This window comes from Ailuropoda melanoleuca, chromosome X (assembly GCF_002007445.2).
Source record: "Ailuropoda melanoleuca isolate Jingjing chromosome X, ASM200744v2, whole genome shotgun sequence".
In the NCBI taxonomy this organism is placed as follows: Eukaryota; Metazoa; Chordata; class Mammalia; order Carnivora; family Ursidae; genus Ailuropoda; species Ailuropoda melanoleuca.
Genome location: NC_048238.1, coordinates 75,375,408 through 75,400,582, shown reverse-complemented (window position 1 = coordinate 75,400,582; position 25,175 = coordinate 75,375,408). Strand labels below are relative to the sequence as shown.

Below are 25,175 nucleotides of genomic sequence, written 5' to 3'. Positions count from 1 at the left end.
TTGAAAGTGACCTTCTCAGACCACCCAACACACTTATATTCTCGATATCACTGAATTCCATTTTTAAAACTGGACTTTCTACTACCTGATATTTTCTTATGCCTTTATTTATTTGGCTTCCCTCTACTAGAATATAAACTCCATGAAAGTAAAGACATAATGTGTCGTATTCACTGTTAGAGCTGCATTACCAAAATCACTACCGGGAACATATCTGATTAGTGATAGATATTTTTTAAATACATGAATATTTATATATTCATAATATGAGCCACCCAGGTGGCTCAGTCGGTTAAGCATCTGCCTTCGCCTCAGGTCATGATCTCAGGGTCCTGGGATCGAGCCCCACGTTGGGCTCTCTGCTCGGTGGGGAGTCTGATCCTCCCTCTCCCTCTACCCCCCTCACTCTGCTCATGCTCTCTCTCTCAAATAAATAGAAAATCTTTAAAAAATTAAAAAAATACATATATATATGAATAAAAAAGGGGACAAAGGGGCACCTGGCTGGCTCAGTCAGAAGAGCATGGAACTCTTGATCTCAGAGTTGCGAGTTTGAGCCCCCCCACCTTGGGTGTCAAGATTACATACATACACACATAATTTTTTTTGAAGGCGGATGAAAACAAATTTGTGTTTAATAATTTAAGGAGATGTTCAACTGCTAAGATGTTTGTTCTGAAGGCACAATAGAGCTTTCTCTCTGTGTATGGTTCAAAATAAGGAACAATCTGAGTATACAGAAACTGGAAAGTCTATGTTTATCCTCTTTCTCTCTGTTTCGAAAACATTAGAAAACACTTGTCCATAACCTCTCATTTTTTTAAAAGCATAAACAAAGATAAATAGGATTAAATGATCAGACAACTTGTAAGTGGCAGAATGGGACCAGAACTCACCTCTCTGGAGTTCCAGTACAGTATTCTTTCCACACTTCTCCTATTACTAAAAATCAACATTTTATTCATTATCAAATACTGGTTCCATTATGGAATAACACAACTTGAAAGGCAATACTAATTATCAAGGAGAAGTGATGAATTAAAGAAAGTTTTACTTATGAGTACGTGGTTTGCTATGGGTGAGTATTTGAAATTGTAAAACAAAGACGAATCACAGAAGTACGATCCTCATGAACTCCGAACACTGAGTGGAAGCTAAATGATGATCCCTAGAAGTTCGACATGTATTGCCATACAGTTGCTAAAAGTAATTTGTAACATTACAAAATGTCACAGATGATGATTAAGTTTTAACATATTAGACTTCCAATTCACAGAATGATTGTGTAGAGTAAATCAGGTTCAACTTCAAGTAATAGAAACGTAAAGAACTATTTCTCAACTGTTGGATCATGTTTTTGTTTCAGGCATAAACCTGTAGTTCTAGCAAGTTGATAAAGCTTTTTTTAAAATGTTCTATTATTATGTTCAATTAGCCATCATATAGTACGTTATCAGTTTTTGATAGTGTTCAACGATTCATTAGTTGCATATAACACCCAGTGCTCATCACCACAGGTGCCCTCCTTAATACCCATCACCCTGTTTGTTTGTTTGTTTTTAAACTTTGGGTCACAATACCAAAAAGCCAACTTAATCTCATGTCAGAAAACTTTCGAAATTGCTCTGTAGAATTAATAACACGTTAAAAGATTTTCAGATCACACCATGCCTTTGCATTTATATTTCCATCATGTAAATTGCGCAAACACCTTAAAACTCACAACCGATGGTTATAATGGCCCCTACCCTGCCTCCAGATCATCCACATTACAAGAGAGGAGACTGTGAGCCTTATATTCTCCAGCTTTCTTTTGGGTATAAAACGAGACAAAGGAGTCACAAGCCATCAGAATGTGACATGTATGCATTTGCAAATCAAGCGAAAGTATTAGGTGACTAACTCAGAGTGAGGCCATGCAGGGAACATGAAAGACAATAGATTATCCCTGGCCTCAAGAAATTTACAATCTGGTTGATGAGAAACAAATTTACATGAAAAACCACAACTCTGTTGTACACACAAACACACAGAAGGTGAAATTGTAGAAAACAGACTTTAAGAGAAAAGTTAAGTCTTCCCTGTAAAGCAGTTTGGACTATTAGGTGCTGTGAATAGGGTTTCTCAGCTTACAGGGCTCACTTTTTGGAGTGCTCTTAGCTTCGATTCTCTAACACCTCAAAGATTCCACAGAAGTACTGAACCATGTGACAAAAGTCTTCAGGTGAACCTGGAAGCAATCTTTAAAGAAATCTCTTGAGGTAGGCAAAACGTTTTATTTTGCTTGGTTTTTGTTTTTTAATTCTGAAAGCACCAATTTTATTTTCCAAGGGACACCTCTTTTCAGATGCAAATGTAACTATTTCTTAAACACTCTATTCAAATGTTAACATTATTCCTTTCTGAATGCTAATTAACAAAAGGAAGGAATGATTTATATTTACTTGGTTCTGGATTTTGAATCAATGTGAAATACTGATATGTTTCTCTCTTGGACCACATTTTTCTTTAAGGTATCTTTTATTTGATTGGAAAATATATCACATGTACAGACGAGTGTATGAAATACCTATGTGCAGTTTAAATAATAACTACGCACTGAATGCCCATGTAACCATCACTCAGGTTAAAAAATAAGATCCCAGGTGTTTTCAATGCACTTTTACAGAAGGAGGGAGCAGTTTACTACTAGACCGAGTCTAAATTTTCTTGCCGTTCCGCAATCAGAAATGAACCGTTTTCCCTCCTTATTTCTCTTTTGACTCCTTAGTGCTGAATTTGGAAAAGATCTGGAAGTAAATAAGCACAAACACCTTCCTTCCTAACTCCTGAACTCAAATTATTTGCATAATAGTTCATAATTCTCCATGATGATGTATTTAAGGGGAAGAGGGAACATGTCACAAATGAAAATGAAGTATTTTAAATCTCTGCTGCTTCTTTTATTATACTTACGATGTGCTTTCCTGGATGGTTGCTATTTTTAATAAACCCCCATGTGAAAGTTTGGCAGGAAGGAGTGATTACCAAGCCTGAACAAAATGCAGTCTCTAACAGGGCTCTCAAGTGCAGTGGCCCTAAATACTGAAGAGTGCATTCAACGGCTGCTGTCTCATCTTTTGCAAAATGTCATACATTGTCTTCTGGGCTTATCACCTTATGTAGTATTTTGCATTTAGGTAAAATCCTTCATTCAACAAGTAGATCCTGAGTACAATGCAGTATTAGGCACCATGAAGGGATGAACAAAAGTGGGAAACCATAATCCCTGCCTTCAGGGGGGCTTACAAAACACTGGGGAAGATAAAGCAGCCACTAATGAGGCAACTGAAAAGTACTTACAATCCATAAACAATTGTCTGACAGTAAAGCACAGCCTGAATACAGAAACTCACGAAACTAAAAATGGCTGTATTTCAAAAGCAGTTTGGAAGGCGGTGGTTTTGAACTTTGAACACATTTTACCCACAGAAGCGCTGTTAAACAAATGTTGGCTGGATTTATAAGTTTGCTCAGAGAAACTCATTTAATTCACAATATATGGAAATTCTGTCCGTATACTGGCTATGGAAATATAGTAGAGAGCAAAAATGTTGCCATACTAACCATTAGATAAAAATTAGAAAATAAGAACAATTATAAAATAGGTTTATAAAATATATCAGGACATATTTTGCATGCTGATGTGTAAGAAAGAATGTGTTTAATTGAAGCGGGTAGATGACGACTTCTTAGAGATTCTGGAAAGGAATACTCGTGGTCCATGAGGTATCTCCATTTTAAGGTCAAAACATGTCTTTTTCATTTTTCTTCACTCGTTCAGGTATTTATTGAGGATCTTTACAATGTGCCAGGCACTGTTCTAGGCACAGAGAATACACGGAGAACACACACAGGAGCCCACGGAGCTGACATTCTAGTGTGTGGGGGGGGTGGAGAAACACAACGGTGTCAAGAAGTGGAAAGTGCTTTTTCTTGATAGAGATTTAATGATCACTGTGACTCTATGGTTTACGACCAGCATTAATTGTATATTCATCACCCTACATGATCGGGGTTAGAAGTTCTCTTTGTTCCCAACGGGAACTAAAAAAGCCGGGGGCGGGAAATAGGGTACAGACATTTTCTGAGGTTTCTGACAAGGACTGCAAGATGGGAAACGGATATGTGTGGGGGGGAATGAGCTCAGCTATGATGAATGAGAGGAAAAACGGGCATGATTCCTTTGAGGGGGAAGAGGTGTTACATCAGGCAGAAGCCAGCAAGCCTTGCCATCACTCACCGAGAGCTTGGGCACTGTTAGGAAAACAACAACAACAACAACAACAAGAAATAACAGATGTTGGTGTGGACATGGAGAACAAGGAACCCTCGTGCACTGTTGGTGAGAATGTAAATTGGTGCAGCCACTGTGGAAACAGTATGAAGATTCCTCAAAAAACTAAAAATGGAAATACCACACAATCCAATAATTCCACTCCTGGGTATTTACCCAAAGAACTACAACTTCAATTCGAAAAGACATACGCACCCCTCTGTGCATTGCAGCATTATTTACAATAGCCAAGATATGGAAGCAGCCCGAGTGTCCATCAACAGACGAATGGGTTAATAGGATGTGATATATATAATAGAATATTATGCAGCCATAAAAAGGGATGAGATCTTGCCATCTGTGAAAACATGGATGGACCTAAACTGTAGTACGCTAAGTAAAATAGGTCAGACAAGGAAAGACAAATGTCGCATTATTTCACTTTATGTGGAATCTAAAAAACAAATGAACAAATAAGAAGCAGAATCAGACTTATAAATACAGAGAACAAACTGATGGGTGCTAGAGGAGAAGGGGGGGATGGGCAAAGTGGGTGAAGGGGAGAGGGAGATACAGGCTTCCAGCTATGGAATGAATAAGTCATTGGGAGGAAAGGCACAGCACGGGGTCCCAGCGTGTGTGGTGACAGCTGGGAGCTGCAACTGTGAGCACCGCATAATGTATAGAGCTGTTGAATCACTGTGCTGTACACCTGAAACTAATGTAACATTGTGTGTCAAATTTAAAAACATTATCTGGAGGAGGGAGTGGTCTGCATTGGCCATTTAAAGCTATCTGAGACATTTTTCTCCTTTCCCTCCCTTCCTTCTTCCCTTCCACCATGCTTCCCTCCTCTCCCCTCTCTTCCTTCCTTCCTTCCCTTCTTCTTTCCTTCCTTCCCTCCCTCCCTTCTTCCTTCCTTTTCTTCCTTTTCCTACCCTCGTTCTTTACTTGAGGCAAACATTTATTGGTGATTTCCAGGCACCGTACTAAGCATTAGGGATATAGAGATGAATATGGCACAGCCCCTGTTCTGGTCCTCAAGGAGTTTATAGTCTACCACAGAGTTCCTAAGTCAGGGGTTAGTCATACCCGGGGTAGTGTTTTTAACTCCTTAAGAGCCTGCGTATCACAAGCCTACCACTCAGAACGTGCGCCAGTCCAGGCTCTAGACTAGGGTATTGGCAGTCTGCTGTGCCGGTGGTTAACTTTGTAGTGGCTACATATTGGAGACACGGGAGGTCCTGAAGGAAGGGCCGAAGTAGCCAGGAGCACTGGTTGTAAGAGCACCTTGGGGATTTCCACGGGGAGTAGTTACTTACCAAGTAGGAGAAAATTATTAGTCCTTGCAATAATGACTGTCATTTACCAATGATATGACTGTATCAACAATGCTAATAAATCCTTAGCTCTACTTGCTATCCAGTGCTTAGGAAAATTAGGCACTGATAGTAGTAAGATGATGTGAGTGAGGGAAGCTTTCCTGAGTGAGTCTTGAGCTTAGTCTTGAGGAAGGTAACTGGCATTCATCAGTAATTAGGAAGAGCAGGACATTTAGACATGAGAGACATCTTAACGGTGGAAATGGGTAAATCATACACAGAATGCCATGAAGAGACCGACCTAACCGGTGGTGTGGGCAGTGAGAACGTACTGGAATAGGATGAGGAGTGACGTTGGAAGAATGGGTCACGTGCAGCCAGGGGATGAGAAAGTGGCTTGGCTGTGGTGTCACTGGGGAAGAGGGAAACTTACAGGTTAGGAGTTCAGTTCTGACATGGCAGAAGAGAAAAGCGGGGGGGGGGGGCGGTGCTCGGTACATCCTTAAGCAAGGAATGATGTGATGAAAGCAAATACTCTGTTGACCATCTGGAGCCTGAAGAAGGGTAAAGCTAGTTCAAGAGGCTGCTTCAGCAATGCTGGTAGAGTTGTTTAGGGCTTGGACCAGGATGCTGACTATGGAAACAAAAGGAAGGGTTCCATCTGGCAGATGTGAGGAGTGGTGAAAAAAGAATCACTGATGAGCATAATACAAATGGCGTCTTAAATAAGACAAAAGTGGACGGGTAAACATCCAAAGGAAAACGCACGTCTCTAACACTAACTGTTTTCCAATAGCGAATTTAGCCACATGACGACAGTCTTTAATTTATAAAAGAAAGAGTCTAACTTCTGAAGACCAGGCAGTATGCACCGATAATCTCTTGGCGCTCAGAACAAGGTTGCTGTAGGATACCAATGAGGGATAGCATTCAGCAAAACGTTTTATTGTTCATTTATAGTTACACTGAAAGAAATGCATTTGGTGCAAAATCTTTGAAAGGTATGTGAAGTACCTGCTAGATTTCACTGTTCTGATGTTTACTTATTAAAAGTCATTTCCAAACGAGTTTTATCTTTCGAAGGTGGAGAGAAATGCTTGATTTTTAACTGAGTTAATTTTCAGTTGACTCCTAAGATAACAAGGAGGCTTTAGGAGCCTAATTAAACCATGTATTTGCTCTAATTACTTTAGCTGCGGAGTGCGAGGAAACAAAAGCAGCAAACAGACCTGTTCTGTGTGCAGCAGTCAGGCATTTGACGGTTGTTTGCTCCAGCGGAGGTTCTGAGTAGCACAGAAGTAAAGAAGCTGAGACCAAAGCCATCATCTGCAAGAGGTGGCCCCCGCAGCCACAAATCAGGGGGCAGCCCTTATCCCTGCGTAGTATAGAAGGCATCATTCATTGTGCATGGCTTCATTTATGTCCAAACACAGAGAAAGCAATCATCATCATCACTAGCACCCGTTTTTAAGAGCAAAGGCGGCCCCACATTTTTATCAGCATAATTGGACATTAGCTCACAAAGACTATGGAGTTAATACTTAGAAAAATTATATATTGGGCAAGAATAATAGTGCTTTTATACTGGTTACTTTTTCCTCTTAGGCTTTCTTCTCTTGAACAATGCCCATAGTTAATGCAACAGTTTAATTTTTAAGCTAAGTAAATCCACATTTCTATTATCCATTTTGATTTTAGCACAAGTGGAGTTTAGAATACTGATGATCATGTATGTGAGGGAAAAGGCTGATGAGTTTTGATTGTAGCGACTACTCAATTCAGTCAAACAACTGCTTTCTTAAAACGGGATTCAAAAGACATTTCTTCCAAAGACAAACCCCATTAAAGGCATGTTTCTTCATTAGATAGAAACTGTTTTAAAGGTACCGTGATATGTGTTTATCCGTGTACCTTACTATCTAGGTGTAAAATGCCAGCTGAAAGGCTTGCGTTTCCCCCTCCCTCAGCTAAACTGGCAAACAAGAAATATTGGAGGTTTTATTACACCTTAATCTGTTGTTTTAAAAATCTGTGCCTGAGACTCTTGGTTCAGAGTCCAGCCTTTATGGAAACTATACCTGGATATGGAAAACAATTTCTTTCTGGGGTACTTTGTCATGCATATACAAACAAAAGCAACAATAACAAAAAAGAGACAGGAATGTACAAGCAGAGAAGAGTGGAGCATTAAAGCAACCATCTGGTGAGTTCAAGCCAAATACAAAGTCTCTACTTTTTGCCTGAACCATCTAGATGTCTGTACCACCCCTCTGCTCTATTTTGCCTATGGAAACCTGACCTAAACTAAACAACTATCCTATATCATTAAGTTGTCCCGGAAGATGAAAGTTTAAATATATGTCAGACAAGCAGCAGCATCTGGTGCAATTCAGTAATGATGGTCTCCCCCAGGGAGCTTCAGTGTTGGAACAACTTTTAGAACGGAGGAGATCTGGTTGACTTATGTAGAGCAAATAATGTTCTTCTAGCCACACATTCTCCCTGTTCACAAGTACTAATATTTGCCCCATCTTCTCCCATTGGAGGAAATAAAGTAAAATCCCTCCCTGCAACATGTCATTATATCTGTAACTACATTTTGAAGCAGCCAAATAATAGACTTTGGAAAGGGATCAGCCTTGGTAATCTTTCACTGTGATTGTTTTAAAAAATTTTTTTTCCATACTTCTTTCTTAACACATTGATTATTAGTCCTAGGGGTTTCCCCCAGAGTAGAGAATAATGCTTGACAAAGTCTTGTTTAAGAGGACCACATAACATTTAACAAGTTTAGATGCTCTCCTAGAGTCTGTTGATTAGAGAAAAAACTTAGTTGTCTCTTTAAAAGACCATATAAGCTTAGATATAGGAGATCGTTAAAAAGAAGAAATGATCATGGTGATATCAGCGTGTGAATCGCTCTCTCCCATGCTGCACTCTAAACCTCACTGTACCAAATTTACACACCTCTTAACAAAGAATAGAATAAAGTTTAAATGCAATGTTTTTCATTAACAGACTGGGAAAAAAACTTGCAACGAATATGACGAAGTTTTAATGTCTTTATTATGTAAAGAAGTGGCACAAGATAAAGGAAAAATACTAAGAATCCAAGAGATAAAGCAAAGGGCATAAAAGACACTTTAAAGAAGATAATCTATCCTCAGCAAATATATATAAAAGTTTTTTTTATCTCACTAGTAAACAAAAATGCAAATTAAAAGACCAGTCCAATACCATTTCACCCATTTATCAGTGATTTCTTTAAAAAATAAGAATGCCCAATTCTGCCAATCAGTATTGGTGACATGGTAAACTGATATAATATTTTTGAAAAATAATGCATCGCATGTTCATACCTTTCACCCAGTAATTCTACTCCTTGGTTTCCACCCCAAGGGACTGATTCTAAACATTAAAAAAAAAAAAAACAAAACTATAGGAGCAAGCTGTTTGTTGCAGCATTATCTATAATATTACAAAATAAAAACAGCCTAAACAGCCCAAAGCAGAGGGATTCTTAAGTACATTAATACACAGCTGCCTAGAACACTTTGCAGCATTTTAAATGATGTTTAGGTTGATCCGTAATAATACAGGAAAACATTACCTTGTAACATTAAGTGAAAAGAACAAGATACAAAATGATATACATTGTAAGCCTACTACTCTACAACAAAACTCTGTAAGGACATGAGGATTTAAAAATCCATTATTTTCAGTATTTTCCAATTTTTATTCAGGATGCCATTTAATGCTTTTCAACACATTTTAAAGTGCCATGTCTTTACACACAGCACTTTCAAATGCATTGCCTTGTTTTCAAACCATCTCTATCTAAAACCCTATGCTTGCAAAGACTCATGAAACTGTGGTTTCATACATGATATAATACGTATCATAAAAATCTCAAATTATTTTATTCATTAGCATTTGGATTGTTAGTGTAGGAAATCTTCTATGTATGTGACCAGGCAGCTGAAATATGTAGGGAGCAGCTCCAGTACAGGGCTCTCTGAGCATCCACACTCATTCTGCTCCTAAGAGCCCCTTTCAGAAACCTCAGGCTGTTCCGAGCACCTGTGAATGTGCTGTGCTTACAAGCGGCAGCAGAGGGAATGTTAATGTTTCTAACATTTTGGAGACAACCAAAACCAATTTCTTTTTTCCCCAAGTGTGAGCATCAAAAAGGAGCCCTTCATCCATATATGTTTATTCTGTTCCTAAGAGACAACAAACTCTTAAAAGGGCAGGGATGGGGTTTATTTTTATGATGTACACATTGCCTCCTTTGCTGTTAGATTTGATAAATAATACCCCTTGCAGCATCCACCCTAGGGGCAAAGGTGAACCAACGTTCCTTTCTTTCAGAGAGAAATATCATTTGTCTCCCCCTATTTTTGCCCCCAAATCCCTCTTTGCACTTGTGGTCACTCCTTGACATTTGAATGTAATACTGACCCATCTCCACACTTAGGAAGCTGAAATCTTAGTAAAAGACAAACTGAGAAAGAGAAGGGGGGAGGGGGGGAAGAGAGAGGGAAGAGAGAGACTTAAAGAGGTTGCACTTACACTCCAGCAGTTTTTCCAGAAACAAGGGAGGCAGTAGTTCTGATTTTTGTGATGTCAAATTGTAGACTGAAATTCAGCAAAATTCTTTTCTTGACGCGAGGGATGTGAACTATATTCTAGGATATGTATTCGCTGCGATCCTTTGTTCTAGGTACAAGCTTTTCTTTTTCTAAAGTTTTTCGGTCTCGCTCAAGGAAAGGGAAACATTATTATTTTGAAATTCCCTTAAAGGCGCCTTTCAAAACATCTCTCACGGGAAAATAATCACAACAGCTCATCTCTGGCGTATTTCAGTAGAATCGAGTCCGAGTTTTTTCAACATGGCTGTATACTTTGCAGGCCCCCAAATTCGTGCTTTTATAGACATCACTAATCAAATAGCCAGAAACCGCATCTTTAGCCACCCTACGTTTCGTGGACTAGAAATGGGCTCTGATTAAAGATCGTGCTCATTTTAAAGGCTTAGTTGTTATTCGGGTGCCTGAGAGTCGCGGGCTTTTGTCAGGGCTGGAGCGGGCTCGGGAGTGCCTGCCGCGCGGTAGGAGGCAGGTCTGAGGGCCCTGATCGTTAACACGTTTCCAGGGGGTGCCCACACTTTCTCTCTAGACGCTCCGCTCCCGGCGCGCGGCGGGAGCGAGGGGACCCGCCTGCGACAGGCATAGAGGATTTCTGTGAGGGACAGGGCGGAGGGAAAAGAGGGCGCCCGCCGCCGGTCCCCGGGTCACCGCGGCTCAGGGATCCGCACGAGTTTTAGCACTACCATTAACAGCTACTTGCAGAGGGTTATTTACCGCCCGCGTGCGCGACAGCCACACAGCGGAACCCACTCCGGGACCCAAGCCCCGCCCCCGTCGCCCCTGGGCTCCCCTCCTGCCCCCCAAACTAATTAATTCAAGGCTGCCTCCCTGCCAGACACTCCCATTGGCTCCCATCCCGTCCAATGAGAACCTTGCAACAGTTTCACCTGGCTCCCGCTTCCTAAATAAACAAACTGTCCCGCGGCCGTCCCAGCTCTCCACCCCGGCGCCGCCCGGGATGGGCCGCACTCCGCCTTCGCCGCCACCTCTCGCCCCCTCCAGCCAATGGATCGCGGGCCGCGCGCTCCTCCCCGCCACCACCACCCCCCGCCCCCTCGTGCCTTCGTGGACTCTTCAGTAGGACCAGCGCGGCCGGACAGCCCCGCCTCCTCCCGTCGGTCCTCCCGAGGCCCACAGGCCAGGAGATCCCCCGAGCGTCTAGGCTGGGGAGGAGAAGGCGGCCCCGCCTCTCGGGCCCGCCGTCCCCTCCCCTGCACACCTTTGCGGGCGGCGGCTCGCAGCCCTCCACCGCGCGGGTAGCTGGAGTCGCAGCGGCCGCCGCGNCTTTCCTCGGGCACCCCGACCGCACTCATTGGGACCGGGTCGTCTTGTCCGGGAGCCATGTGGCTCTTCTTTTTTTTTTTTTTTTGGAGTCCGATGAGGAGGACCTCCCCGTCGGGGACGAAGTCTGCAAACGCGGCTACCTGCGGAAGCAGAAGCATGGGCACTGGCGCTACTTCGTGCTCAAACTCGAGACCGCCGACGCCCCGGCTCGGCTGGAATACTACGAAAACGCCAGGAAGTTCCGGCACAGTGTCCGCGCTGCGGCAGCGGCGGCGGCCGCCGCCGCCTCCGGCGCCGCGGTCCCCGCGCTCATCCCGCCGCGGCGCGTGATCACCCTGTACCAGTGCTTCTCCGTGAGCCAGCGGGCCGACGCAAGGTACCGACACCTCATCGCCCTCTTCACCCAGGACGAGTACTTCGCGATGGTGGCCGAGAACGAGTCGGAGCAGGAGAGCTGGTACTTGCTGCTCAGCCGCCTCATCCTCGAGAGCAAGCGCCGCCGCTGCGGCACGCCAGGCGCGCAGCCGGATGGGGAGCCGGGCGCGCTGGCGGCTGCAGCGGCGGCGGAGCCACCCTTCTACAAAGATGTGTGGCAGGTAATAGTCAAACCCAGGGGGCTGGGGCACAGAAAAGAGCTGAGCGGCGTGTTCCGGCTCTGTCTCACCGACGAGGAGGTGGTATTTGTGAGGCTGAATACCGAAGTGGCCAGCGTGGTCGTCCAGCTCCTGAGCATCCGTCGCTGCGGGCACTCGGAGCAGTATTTCTTCTTGGAAGTCGGTAGGTCCACCGTCATCGGTCCCGGGGAGCTCTGGATGCAGGTCGATGACTGTGTGGTGGCCCAAAACATGCACGAGCTGTTTCTGGAGAAGATGAGAGCCCTGTGCGCAGACGAGTACCGAGCCCGCTGCCGCAGCTACAGCATCAGCATCGGCGCCCACCTGTTAACCCTGCTGTCCACTAGGAGGCACCTGGACACGCTACCGCGCGAGCCCGGCGGCTGGCTGAGGAGGTCCCGCTTTGACCAGTTTTACCACCTCAGGGCCGTCGGTGATGGGGAAGACGAGACGCTCCTCACCAGGCGCCACATAACACCCAGCGAGCCCGTGCCCCACTCCAGGCGAGGAAGACTGCACCTGCCCAGAGCGCGCAGGACCAGAAGAGCGATTTCCGTGCCCGCCAGCTGTTTTCGCCGCCTACCACCTAGCCCAGTGCGCATCCCGCATCCTGCAGAAGTCCCGAGCGACAGAGCTTGCCTGTCTCCTGAAGCTTCTGGCTCTGGCAACTCTGGGGAAGAAGGCAGTCCTCAGGGCCAAGAAGGTCAGGAAGGAAACGGAGGTGACTACATGCCCATGAACGGATGGGGCTCGGGAAACGGCCAGGGTTCCGGAGGTGGCCAGGGCTCGAGTGGCCAAGGCTCCAGTAGCCAGGGTTCAGGAGGAAACCAATGCTCGGGCGGGGGGCAGGGCTCCGGAGGAGGTGGCCAGGGCTCGGGTGGCGGCCAGGGCTCAAGCGGTGGCCAGGGCTCAAGTGGCCAGGGCTCAGGGGGACAGGGTGCAGGAGGAAACCAGCGTTCAGGAGATGGCCAGGGCACCGCAGGTGGGCACGGCTCGGGCAGTGGCCAGGGATCCGCCGGCGGCAGCGGGGGACATGGCTCAGGCGGTGGGCGGGGACCTGGAGATGGCCACGGCTCAGGCGGGGGCAAGAACTCTGGAGGGGCCAAAGGCTCAGGAAGTGGGAAAACCTCCGATGGCAATGGTGAACGCGGAAAATCTCTGAAGAAAAGGTCCTACTTTGGCAAATTAACTCAAAGCAAGCAGCACATGCCACCACCTCCACCTCCTCCCCCTCCACCCCCAACAGCTGGAGCAACTGGCGGTAAGGGGAAGTCTGGGGGAAGGTTCCGACTCTATTTTTGTGCGGACAGGGGAGCCCCCAAAGAACGCAAAGAAGCCAAGGAGGCCAAAGACTTAGAGATCCCAGAAGGTGCAGCTCAGGGTCCCCACAGAGCCAGAGCTTTTGAAGAAGATGAGGATGACCCATACGTGCCAATGAGGCCAGGGGTGGCTGCCCCTCTCACAAGCTCCAGTGATTATATGCCAATGGCTCCTCAAAACTTCTCTGCTTCAAGACGCCACTCTCGATCACCTTTTGAAGATTCAAGAGGTTACATGATGATGTTTCCCACAGTGAGCCCACCCCCTGCCCCAAGTCCCCCAAAAGAGCCGGATCCTGAAAAGGAGGATGAGTCAAAGGACAATGACAGTGAGAGTGACTATATGTTTATGGCTCCTGGAGCCGGTGCAATTCCAAAAAACCCCCCAAATCCTCAGGGTGGCTCTTCCTCTAAAAGTTGGAGCTCCTACTTTTCCCTGCCAAATGCTTTTCAGGGCTCCCCATTGGGACAGAGTGAGCACAGTGAGTATGTACCCATGTTACCTGGAAAAGTCCTGGGGAAGGGCCTAGACAAGGAAGCCTCATCTAACGGGGGCCCCAAAGATGCACTTTCAAAGCCTTCAGCCCAGGGGTCATTCTCAAAGCCTGGAGATGGGGGGTCACCCTCAAAGCCTTCAGATGATGGGCCTCCCAAGAACAAGGCTAAGAGACCTAACCGCCTCTCTTTCATCACAAAAGGAAGTAAAATCAAGCCAAAATCACAAAAGCCCACACATGAGCAGAGAGGAGCTGTCAGCTCTAGTGACTACGTCAACATTGACTTCACCAAGAGAGAGAGCAATGTGCCAGCCCCCTTTATTTACGGACTGCCAGGTTCGTGGGGCATCATTGCTGGACCCAGACCATCCGCCTTTTCCAACTATGTGAATATTGAGTTCGGACTGCCATTTCCAAACGCAGCACACAGGCTCTCTAATCTTTTAAGAGCCATTCCAGGTGCCAACCCCGTTTATCTGGAAGGTGCTAGGTGGCCACTTGCACCTCTACTTCGCAGCGCTACAGGTGGCAGTGCAAGTGAAGAAGAGGGTGACTACATCGAAGTGATTTTCAATCCAGCAATGACACCGATCGTGCCTTTCGGTGACAGTGCCATCCGCTATGATGCTCAAACAGGTCGCATTTATGTGGTCGACCCGTTTTCTGAGTGCTGTATGGACATTTCTCTTTCCCCCGGCCGCTATTCCGAACCACCACCTGTAGCCAGGCTGCTGCAGGAAGAACAGCCGCTAGAGCGAAGACGCCCGCAAAGCCGTTCGCAAAGTTTCTTTGGGTCCGCCAGGGCCGCGGTCTCGGCTTTCCCAACCGACAGCCTCGAGAGAGACCTCTCGGCCCCCTTTGCCTCGGCCGCCGCCGCCTCGGCAGCCGTGCCAGCCTTAGCCTTGAGCCGGGCGGTAGCTGCCGCCTCGGCCTCCGCCCTCGCCGTGGCCCCGGGCATCGGGGCCGCGGCCAGGGGCCTGGATGCCGCCGCCGGGTTTGACTCCGCCTCCGTCCGCTGGTTCCGACCTGTTGCTGGCGCCGCGGCCGCCGAAGCGGTCAGGGGGGCCCAAAACGTTGCCAGTGGCTCGAACCCGAGAGCCCCCAACCCGTCTGCAGACCTAGCCGGAGGTGAGAACAGGGCCGCCGCGGCCGCGCCCCCACCACCACCTCGCCGCCCTGTGCCGAGTCCCCCCGAGCTCGAGGAGTCTGACAACGACGACGACGACGACGACGAAACCTACGTGAGAATGGACTTTGCCAGACCCGACTACAAGAAGTTCGACTCTCCCCGCAGAGGTGGGTAATTTTGGAATTCATTTCCCGAAGTTAATGGTTATTGCTTAATGAATCGATGTCTAAGGCGTTAGGAAAAAAAGTGAATTCACATTCCATTAACTGGTGCCTATGTAGCACGCAAAGTAGAATTCAGTTTTCATTATTCGTGCACTATCTCGTGATCTTTGCAAAAACTTAAGTTTTGATCCACTCATCAATTAGTTTATCTGGGGGGGAAAAACTTGATTATCACTTAAACATTGGTTTGACTTTTTAGGAGTAGTTAAAGCTTAAGGATATACAGATAGCATGAGGATGCTTTCAAACATCCTTCCCTAACACTTACTGGACTTAAACAAACAGGACACCATAAATTGGAGCCTGTCAACTCCTTTTCAAATCAACAGGTAAAAGCTACTCTGCTACAAATACCCATATTTGATTACAAGAATTTTAGTAAGGGCACAGAATATTAAGCAGTAATCATTGACTGTAACTTTGGGGGGAGGTACACTTTCTCCTTTGACAGTTACTTTTTGAAAAAGCAGTCATTGTTGCTTTTTAGAAAGCAGTCATTGTTACGCTAGTTTGCTGCGATTTACCAAGAAGGTTAAATCTCCATTGTTAGCCTGAATGTCTGGAGGGCACAAAACATAATCTGAAACAACAGGTGATTAAAAGAAGAGCGTGTTTGGCTGTGGAATGTGTTGTTGTGTTGATTTGTTTTGTTTTTACACAGGATACATTGCCAGAAACCTTGAGTGTTCCTTTCCTGTCACTAGTAGTGACAGGCAAGTCACCTTCGCTGTGCCTCATTTTCTTCATGTAACTCCCCGCAAAGAGGGAATGGTGACAACTTGATAATGGGTATGAATATTGTTTGAAAGGCTTAAAAAGTATTGAAAACATCTAATTGGTGTGTCTTCTGGGAAATCCAGTAAAGCAAGATAATAAGGCTGGCGGAAGACCTGACCCCAGGGGCAGCCTACCCGGGAACAGTGGAAGTTTTTTAAAGGGTTACTTTTCCAAAGGAAGAAATAAGGGAGAGTAGCAGCTGTCAGACTTGAAAGGAAGACTTCGGGTAAATCTACTGTGTATGTTATGCCACGTTGTTACCAGTGCGTCTGCAGACATTCTCAGGATATGATTTCCGAAGATGATGTCTCCATAGTCCATGCCTTCCCTGGTCAGTGAGAATGTGCTTCTTTCCCAGTGAAGGGAAGGGATAGACCCCAGGAGTTTTCATTCCAGTAGTCAGTTTAGTGAAGATTTTTGCTTTGCTTGCTTTGTGGAATGCTTTTGTGATTGGATCTCTGCCCACTGTGCTTGATCAGGCAGAACAAGTTGGGGACTGATCACAACAGTCACCTAACAAGCTCCCTATTTAGTGCAGGTGTAGCCCCCTCCCCTCTCTCCCCCCTGCTTTAGAAAACTTGCCATACAAAACCTCACTTTTGCAGCACGGACACATTAAAGAGCGATCATTAGGACGACAAAAGGATGCTTTGGCTTGCCAGGGGATTCAATTCAGATCTCCTTTAAATTTTGACCCCCCCCAATACACACACACACACACACACACACACACACACACACGCAGGATCACCACTACTGCCAGAGCCATGTATTTAAAATATGTAATTCTGTTTTTAAGAAATTAACTCACAATCAGCTTTTCAGGAACAGATCTGTTTTAGTCTGTAAAGTACATCTGAAAATTGGTCTCAAGCTATTGCTTGAACCTAACTACTGAAGCTGCCATTTGCGACACTGATGTATGCCAAAGCTGCCTGTTTCCCTGGGGTTCTTTGCAAAGGACACGTTTTCTGAGACGTTTGTCTCCACTTTTCAATACTCTTTGTTTAAACAAAGATTACAATTAGTGAAATCTTGTTCCTGCAATAAACCCTGACTTCCCAAGGATTAGCTAGATCCAATTATCATTATTTTAGCCTAAGTTGCTGACTTATAAATAGCTTCAGATGACTTTGTAGCTGTTTGGGAGGTTTGGTGTCGTGGAAATGTATTGCTCATTGAGGAAATTCCTGGCTTTATTGACTTACTGGAGCAAGGAGGCGGCATCTGACAGGGAGGAAGGTGCTTAGCTTAAAACAAGAGAATGAATGTGGAAGCATTTGGGGACTTGAAAGCACTTTACAAAATATATTTTTATTTTGTGACCGGATTCACACCGAAGTGAAGTTTCCACAGCTTAAACTGATAATTGAGTTTCCTGCAAAAGTAGTTGGTCCTGAGTGTGACTCAGGCACATAATTTGCTGAGATATAGCTAAAAGGAAAGATATATAGGAAGAACGTATTGCAGGAAATGACATTTGTTTCCATCCTAATGTAAATCGATATGGTAGAATGTTGTCTGTGAAGTGCTAAGAGCAGGGCAGATAATTCTGATAGGTTGTTTTGTTTTGTTTTACTATAAAACTATAGAATAATTTTCACCCATTTCTGATCTCTCTTCACCTTCATATCCACGTTAAATATCTGTGTATATATTTATCATGTATGTGTCATGGTAGAAGAGAAAAAATATGCTTTCACAAAGGAACAAAGGCATAGTCTTTATTGGGAGCTGTGTATCTCAAAGGGTGATTTTAATTTGAAGCAAGTGCTTAGAACGGTGCCTGGCACTTAGTAAGTGTTGTACAAGAATTATTACATAACCATCACCGTTGTCATTGCTGTTACTGTAAATATTACCTGTAGAGACACAAAGTTCTCTGTTCTTTTATCCCACTTTTCAGTTAGCCTTTGCTTTCATTTAAAATGTTTGCGTGGTTGTTCAGGGTTGGAGTCTTTAGAGTTGGGATCTGCTTATAACAAGTAACATGAAGTGTGACTATAAAGCAGGGAGACAGCTCATTTACCTACAGTTACATTGCACATAAGTCAGTACACTAAAGCCGTTTGTTCAAGGCAATTGGAAACACCCAGAAATACAACCTGGATTCGACTTTTTAAATACATTACAGAATTTTTAAAGGGCAGAGTCTTCACATTTTAAACCCGTGGGCTGTGTAAGCAGTAGCATTTAGGAGGAAAATGTAGTTTCTTATTTGATTTGGTCTGACTCGACTCATGTATGCATTTTTGCCTCTTTTACTACTGGACTTGAGGTAGAATTCATAGTTTGAAGGGGCTTCAGGTGAAAAATTCCAATTTTTCCATTCCAGAGATAGGAGGATATGGGCAGCTGCTGAAAGGGCAAGAGAATGATCAGCTGAATCAGTCATGTTGTGATAGCACTTGGTATTAGAAAGCAAAAAAAAGAAAAAAAATCCGCAGTAACTTTACCTTTTGAAATGTTCGACACTGTTATTAACATGAAGGAGGTGTAAGCTTCTTTTCAGTGTGTGACTGCCAAATCCTCTTGCAGTAAATGACAGGTGCTGAGAGCAAGTGGCTTTTGTTGTATTGGACTTATTTATTATAAATTACTAGAATAAAATCTCCATATAGCAGAGATTTTTTGGTCACCATTGACAGGTCACTTATTTAAGCAACATTTACCCCCACCCCCTGAAAAAAAAATTGGACAATCATTTGGAGTAGAGGTAGGTGACCTATAACAATTAAAGAGGACTTCACTCAATTAAAGTTAACTGAAGTCGTTGGCAGTCACTATGTATTTGCATTCATCCTAAGAGTCATGCTTCCAGGGCAAAAATTTCGGTCGCTAGCAAAACATCTTTAAACAAGGTCTAGGACTTTAACTGAACACAGCATAATATCACAGGTACATAAAAACACAAATAAGATCTCTTGGTTTCCCTTCCTCTCCCAGATCGCCAAAAATGAACCAAAATACTCTAGAGTCATTGGAAGGCAGCTGTTTTGGGGGAACAGACTCGGGCTTCTTTAGAAAGACACAAAAATCTTCATGTTGGAATAGGTGAGAGTAACCAGTATAGGGAGAAATCAATATCGTGTGTGATTTAAAAAGCACTGTTGTTGAATTGTCAACTTGTTGCTTGAGGGAATGTTTAACAGTTGCATACTGCTTTATGATTTGCAAAACACATTCACATTCGTTATTTTGCTGGGGGACAGTAGGTCCTGGAACTGAAGCCGCTGTTAAGAACTTTCCCATGGTCAAAGAGGTAAGTGACAGAGCTGAAAATCAAACCCGTACATCTGATTTTGAGTCCAGCGCTCCACCCAGCCCATCACACCGTCTTCTCATCGGATGTTCCATCTTTTATTTTCCTATTGATAACAGATTATTATATAGGCAAGGGTTGAAAAAATTACAAGTTTTCTTGAATTTAATAGTAGCAATTTGTTGGGGGGGAAATAATTCATTCAGAGTGTTACAGCTGTGAACCATCTGCCAGAGCATGGGTAATTTTCATCATGTTGTACGTTCAACATGGCTCCTCGAATAAAAGAATTTGACCTGTACTGGAATTGAATGTTTTAAATCTGGCTTGGGGAGGAGTGTGCTAATCTTTACCTCCTCAACACAAATAGCTTGTGTGGCTATTGGGTCCCACAGAGACACTGAAAGGAAAAGAAAGTGAAATGGGGGTGCCTTCCCTAAACTTCCACTAATGGTCATTTCGTTAACTGAAGTCAGATACCTTTGGTTTTCCCAATAATCCATTGGCATTTGCCAGTCATAGCCAAAAGTCTCTTAATTTCATTTTTCCATATGTATCCAATCTGGATATTCTGATCTAAACCATCACAGTGGGCACAACAGGATAAAGTGAGACAGGTGGAAGCAAGAGGGTGGTAGAAATAGACACTCTTCATTTGTTTAAAAAGCCAACTTGCTTTTGGCAGTCAGGCAAATAGATTTTAGAAGCCTTGAAAATCAAATCTTCGGGACATAAAAATCCTTGTTTAAAATTAAATTCATTTTTTAGCACCCTTTTTTTAAAAAAATGCTTTAAGACTATGTAAAAATAGCCCAGACATTTTATTGGCACTATTGGAAAATAGCTTTTGTAAAATGCTTAATTAAAGCCTGCAGTATGTTTTGTCTAAGGTGCCAGGCTCTTAGATGGTTAGGCTCATTCGCTGGAAAACATTGCTTGGTCCTCAGTGAGAAATGAGAGATTAAAAAAGCTACCTTTTATGATAATGAAATGAATATATTGCAACACATTCGGTTTTTACCACGACTATCGACTTGCTACTCTTAAAGCTATTGATAACATTGTCAAGATACTGTGCTTGCCATATGAACTTCAAATATATGCTCTAGCAATTTTGCCTTGGTTATTGGTTGTATGGGTACAGGTCCTACATTTCCATCTTCTTTTGGAAAAAGAAAGAGTCTTCTTTTAGAAATATGGGCTGAACACTGGAGAAATAGGATTTTTTAAAGAGTTTTTAAAATGTAGACGTCTATCCTATTACAGGTTCACATTCTTTTTGAGGGTACCTTGTAATTTCTTTTTTTTTAAGATTTTATTTACTTGTTTGAGAGAGAGAGAGAAAACGCGCAGGGGGAAGCGAAGGGGCAGAGGGAGAAGCAGACTCCCCACTGAGCAGGGAGCCCGAGGTGGGACTCGATCCCCGGACCCCCAGATCATGATCGGAGCCATGAGTCGAAGGCAGACGCAAAACAGGGCCACCCAGGCGCCTCAAGAGGGTCCCATATAATTTTCTGGTTGATTCCTTTTAGAAATAACAGAACATATGTACTTAAATACTTGTCTATGAAATGAGAAAGTTACTCTTTCTCACTAGCTTCGTGACACCCCTTTCTTATGGGCTAGGGTTGCGCTGGATGTACCATGGGAGTCTGGCCCTCCTATGCCTTTTGCCAAATGTGTGTCCCTGATTTTAGGAAACCATATCCTTTCCTAGTCGGTCTCTGGCTAAAAAGGTGAGGAGCGCTCTGGGAGTCCTGCGGGGCCCCTAGAGGACTCCGCGCCCCCTCCCCCGGATGTTTCTTGTTCATACTCCACAGCTGTTGTTGGGACTTAGCCTGCAGAACAACCTTCCGTGAAGGGCTCCTTGTTTCGCAGGTCCAAGGCAGTGCCGCCTGCTCTACTCTCACTTGGCACAGAGGCAGCTGGGCCAGTGTTTAAAGCTGTTTTCATGGTTGGATTGACCACAATATGTCTGATGCTAGCCAGACCTTCTGGATTTATTGACTATCCAATTCCCCCCAAACTGTAGTCACTTTAGGTAGTTTTCACAATTTATATAATTTGCCTTTCTATAATTACTCATTTTCTCCTTGTAGGCCTGAACCTTAGAGAGAATATCAAGGAAGTCTATCTTGAAATTCATCTTGAAAACTATTCACATGTGTACCCACGGTGCCCTGGAAAGTCTGACCCATAAACGTGATTGTTAACTCCTGCCTTCTCATAGTTGCGCCTCCAGCCTCCAAGCCATACCAACACTGTCTTCCCCCTGAGAGCCCACCCACTCCCCAGTGATTCCTGCCATGGGGGTTTAGCGGGACACTCTTCCTCTTGCCATGGTTTAAAAAGGTATTTTCCCGGAGTCTGAAATCGGAACTTCAAATACTTCCTCCCACAGAAATGAGCTTGTAAGTGATGGTTGGGTACCGTCACAGCAGCTCCTCTGTTTGTTCAAGAACTGCATAGGTTAATATAGGCCTGTGTTAGATGAACTTACAAACCTATCCACCATTTATTTATAACATTACTTCTGCGGGATCATTTATTCTGAGTTTCAACTAAACAATGAGCCTTGGAATATGTCTCTTTTGTAAATTGGAGACCGCCTATATGAGAATTCTAGTAACTTGCATTCTTTAAGTCTGCAGTAACTAGGCAGCAGAGTGAAGTGGCCCAAGTGTGTGTTGGGAGGTAGTGGAGAAGCTGACCCAGGATAAAAATCCCCAAAGAGTTTGGATCCAGATAAGCAGAACTGGAATGAACATGCCTACGTGGTCCAGGGCTGGCTAGTGAAGGGCAGGTGTACCGCAATTGAAACTGTCCTTTGAGGAGATGGAGGTTTACGAGTGTCATCAATTTCCCTTAGAGATTCTTTGAACCATTCTGTAACAAACCCATTACGCCCATGGGGAGAAGCATCTGCTCTTCTGGTCTAGAAAGGAGACAATAGTCTGGTATGATTGGTGTTGTAAAGACTAGCAGCAGTTAGCGCCAGTTTTCACCCTTGAGGGACAGCACTTCGATTTTTTATCAATTCCTAGACAACGACCCTCCTGTATGTTCACAGGACACAAAAAGGGGTGATGATCTGTTCTTCTTGGGGTAAAGAGAGAGAGAGAGAGAACTGTATATAAGCTAAAGGCAACACCAAGCTAAGTAACATAATTGTGTTATTGTACGTTCATCTTTGGGGTCTCTGCTTCCATGTCTCTTCATTTCCTTTCATTTGTTTGCCTTCTACACTTTGCTTGGTTGCCCCCGTTTGTGTGATCACCAGTTGATTGCAGGGATAGTGTGTTGACGAATAAGCGGAATGAGGAATGTTCAGAAGAACTTGAGAAACAGTTTTTTGAGTTCTAGACAAATTGGAGTTGAAAAGATAACTAAGGCAACGAGATTGGGGAGAGTGGAAAGAGAAAGAGAGAATAACTGGATATATTGTTATAGTTTTGGCTCTCTCTGGGCAAGGGAACCATTGCTGCTTTGGACTTCAAACCATAATAGAGGCATGTTTATGATTCGTGTAAAGAGATCTGGAATGCCCTGGAGGAATGGCTTTCTTGGCTCGCCCTACAAATTTCCAGGGATATTAAAGTCATGTGTGCTTTATTAGTATATTAAAGATTAATGTTCAGGTTTATAGCATTATACAAATTGAAACAGAAAAGTTTACTTCATTTGTTTTCAAGAAGAAAATAATACTTGCCAGGTTTGGGGGGCAGGAGTCGGAAAATGTGTTGACCCATCGAAGTCCAATGAGTTTTTCTCCCTTACAGAGAAAAATTGCTTGAGGAACCCCCCTCCCATTAGAAGGGGTGGAACTAACCTCCTTAAAAAGGTCTGTGATTAATACAATAAGGTCATCATTTGTAACCTGTCAGTATCGAGTGGCAATAACACAGCACAAAAACATGCCACATTATTCAAAACATCGCCATTTACCTTCCTGGTGGTGAAGTGGCATCAAAATGAACGAGACCAAAAAAATGAACAAGAGACAGAACTAAGATGTGATTATCAGCCCTTTGATACTCATTTTGCAGAGCGTTTCTGGTGGAGTTTTAATCCTGAATTGTTTTCCTTTGCCACCCAGCAAGCTTCTGAGTCACTTCCTTTTGCTCTTCTTTGGAATGTGCTCAGGGAATGTCCACTGATTTTAATATTGGCCTAAGTAAAACAGGATTACAAAGGTAAATCTGTGGCTCGAGTTCCCATTGTGCATTTCAAAAGCAAATTAAATTATTTTTGGATTATCTTGTTTTGGGTAGCATTATTCATTTCTACTAGCTTAGTTAATCGAGAGTTGACAAATATATCTTGTAATGTAAACTCAAAGTCACACCATTATTTTCTAGGTTTTAGTATGTTATCAAACATTCAGTCCATGTTGGTTTAGGCGTTATTGGAAAGCAGTTGAAATCTGGATCAATTTTTTAGTAGAGTCTCATTTAAACAAGAGTAAAGAAGAAAGTAAAACAACTCAAGCAGTAACAAATGCCCCTAATTTCTGGCTTAGTGTAATTGTTGATGTGGTCATCATGTGAGGCTTAATTTGTATGTTTCTAGAAAAGATACAGAATGTGGTATATTATATAGGTTAGTAAGAAATCCCTTTTAAAGTACATTCAGTGTGCTGTATAGGAACCTGTTAAAACAAAGTAGCAAGGGAAATTGGTGAGATACCTTTCTAGCCTTAAATTTCTGTTAAAAGCATCTAGCTGAGAGTTTGTGCAAAATTCAGTGATGCTCATTTTGCAGCAGACAATTGCATTGCTCATATGCACTCTCACAGTTAACTCTCACAGGCGCCTTTCATCCTGTGTAAATTTAATAGATCCACAGAACCTAAAATTTCCTAAACCCACTGCTGACAGGAAAATGTGGAGGAGCAGCCCTGTATAATGAGTTATGTCTAATAGCTGCAAGTAGGCGGAAGGGGTGATGGAGACATTTGATGCTTCATCCACCTGCAAGTTTGTTACATTTTTAAAACCTCTGCTGAAAGAATAAATAGTTATAATGTATACTGCTGCTTTAATGCAAGATCTTGTACTTGAAGCCTACTTTGGGCGATGCTTTCCACGGATTCTTTGAGATCGGTTGTAATGAAACAGAATACATGGTACTTTGATGGGACCTGGTCTTAAAGGAACACTAGCATCCCATAATCAATTTACTAACCATTTATCCCCATCCATCCCCTCTCCAGCCCAGTGCCTTCTCCAGTGTGCCAGACCCCCCTTCCTCTTGTCCCACTCCCCATTATGCACCCTCTCAATAAGCAGAAGGCCAAGAGAGTAATACCAGAGCCGCTTTTTATTAGACAGATGACGATGTCAACCAAATCTCCTTTACAGGTATGACTTTGCTCTTTTAGAAGAAATTCAGTGACCAAGCCTGGAGGCTATCGCCAAGGCTGTGCTTAAATCCTTTGACTTGTGCCACCTAATCTGGTGAGGGCATAGTCAAGCGTGTAGGAGAAGACAAAAATTCTCTTTGTCTGCCCAATGCCTGGCGCACTTGCTGGCCCCACTGGGAGGAGGTAGAACAGTGCATGCACAAACGCGGTCGCTATCCAGCGGAAATGTCAGAGCGACAGCCCGGGGGCAAAAGGAGGACCTGCCCTTGCATTCTGGCCGGGCTCACGCTAGCCTTTGTCACAGGTGGCTGACACAGTTAGGCTTGTCCGTGCGGAGCCGGCTCCTCAGTATGGCTCTCAAAAACTACTAGTTTGATTTCCTTTCATTTTAGAGCCGGGGGGTTGCGGGGCGGGGCGGGGG

At 44.0% G+C, this 25,175-nt stretch overlaps 1 protein-coding gene across 1 annotated transcript; it reads left to right on the top strand.

Moving 5' to 3' along the window:
* Positions 1-4,047: 4,047 nt before the first annotated feature.
* Positions 4,048-20,733, top strand: IRS4 (insulin receptor substrate 4). The gene is given in 5 exon segments (XM_034649036.1): positions 4,048-4,384; positions 10,670-10,758; positions 11,547-11,643; positions 11,646-15,296; positions 19,343-20,733. Coding segments are annotated over 5 exon segments (4,446 nt in total). The 3' UTR covers positions 19,615-20,733.
* The last annotated feature ends 4,442 nt before the right edge of the window (positions 20,734-25,175 follow it).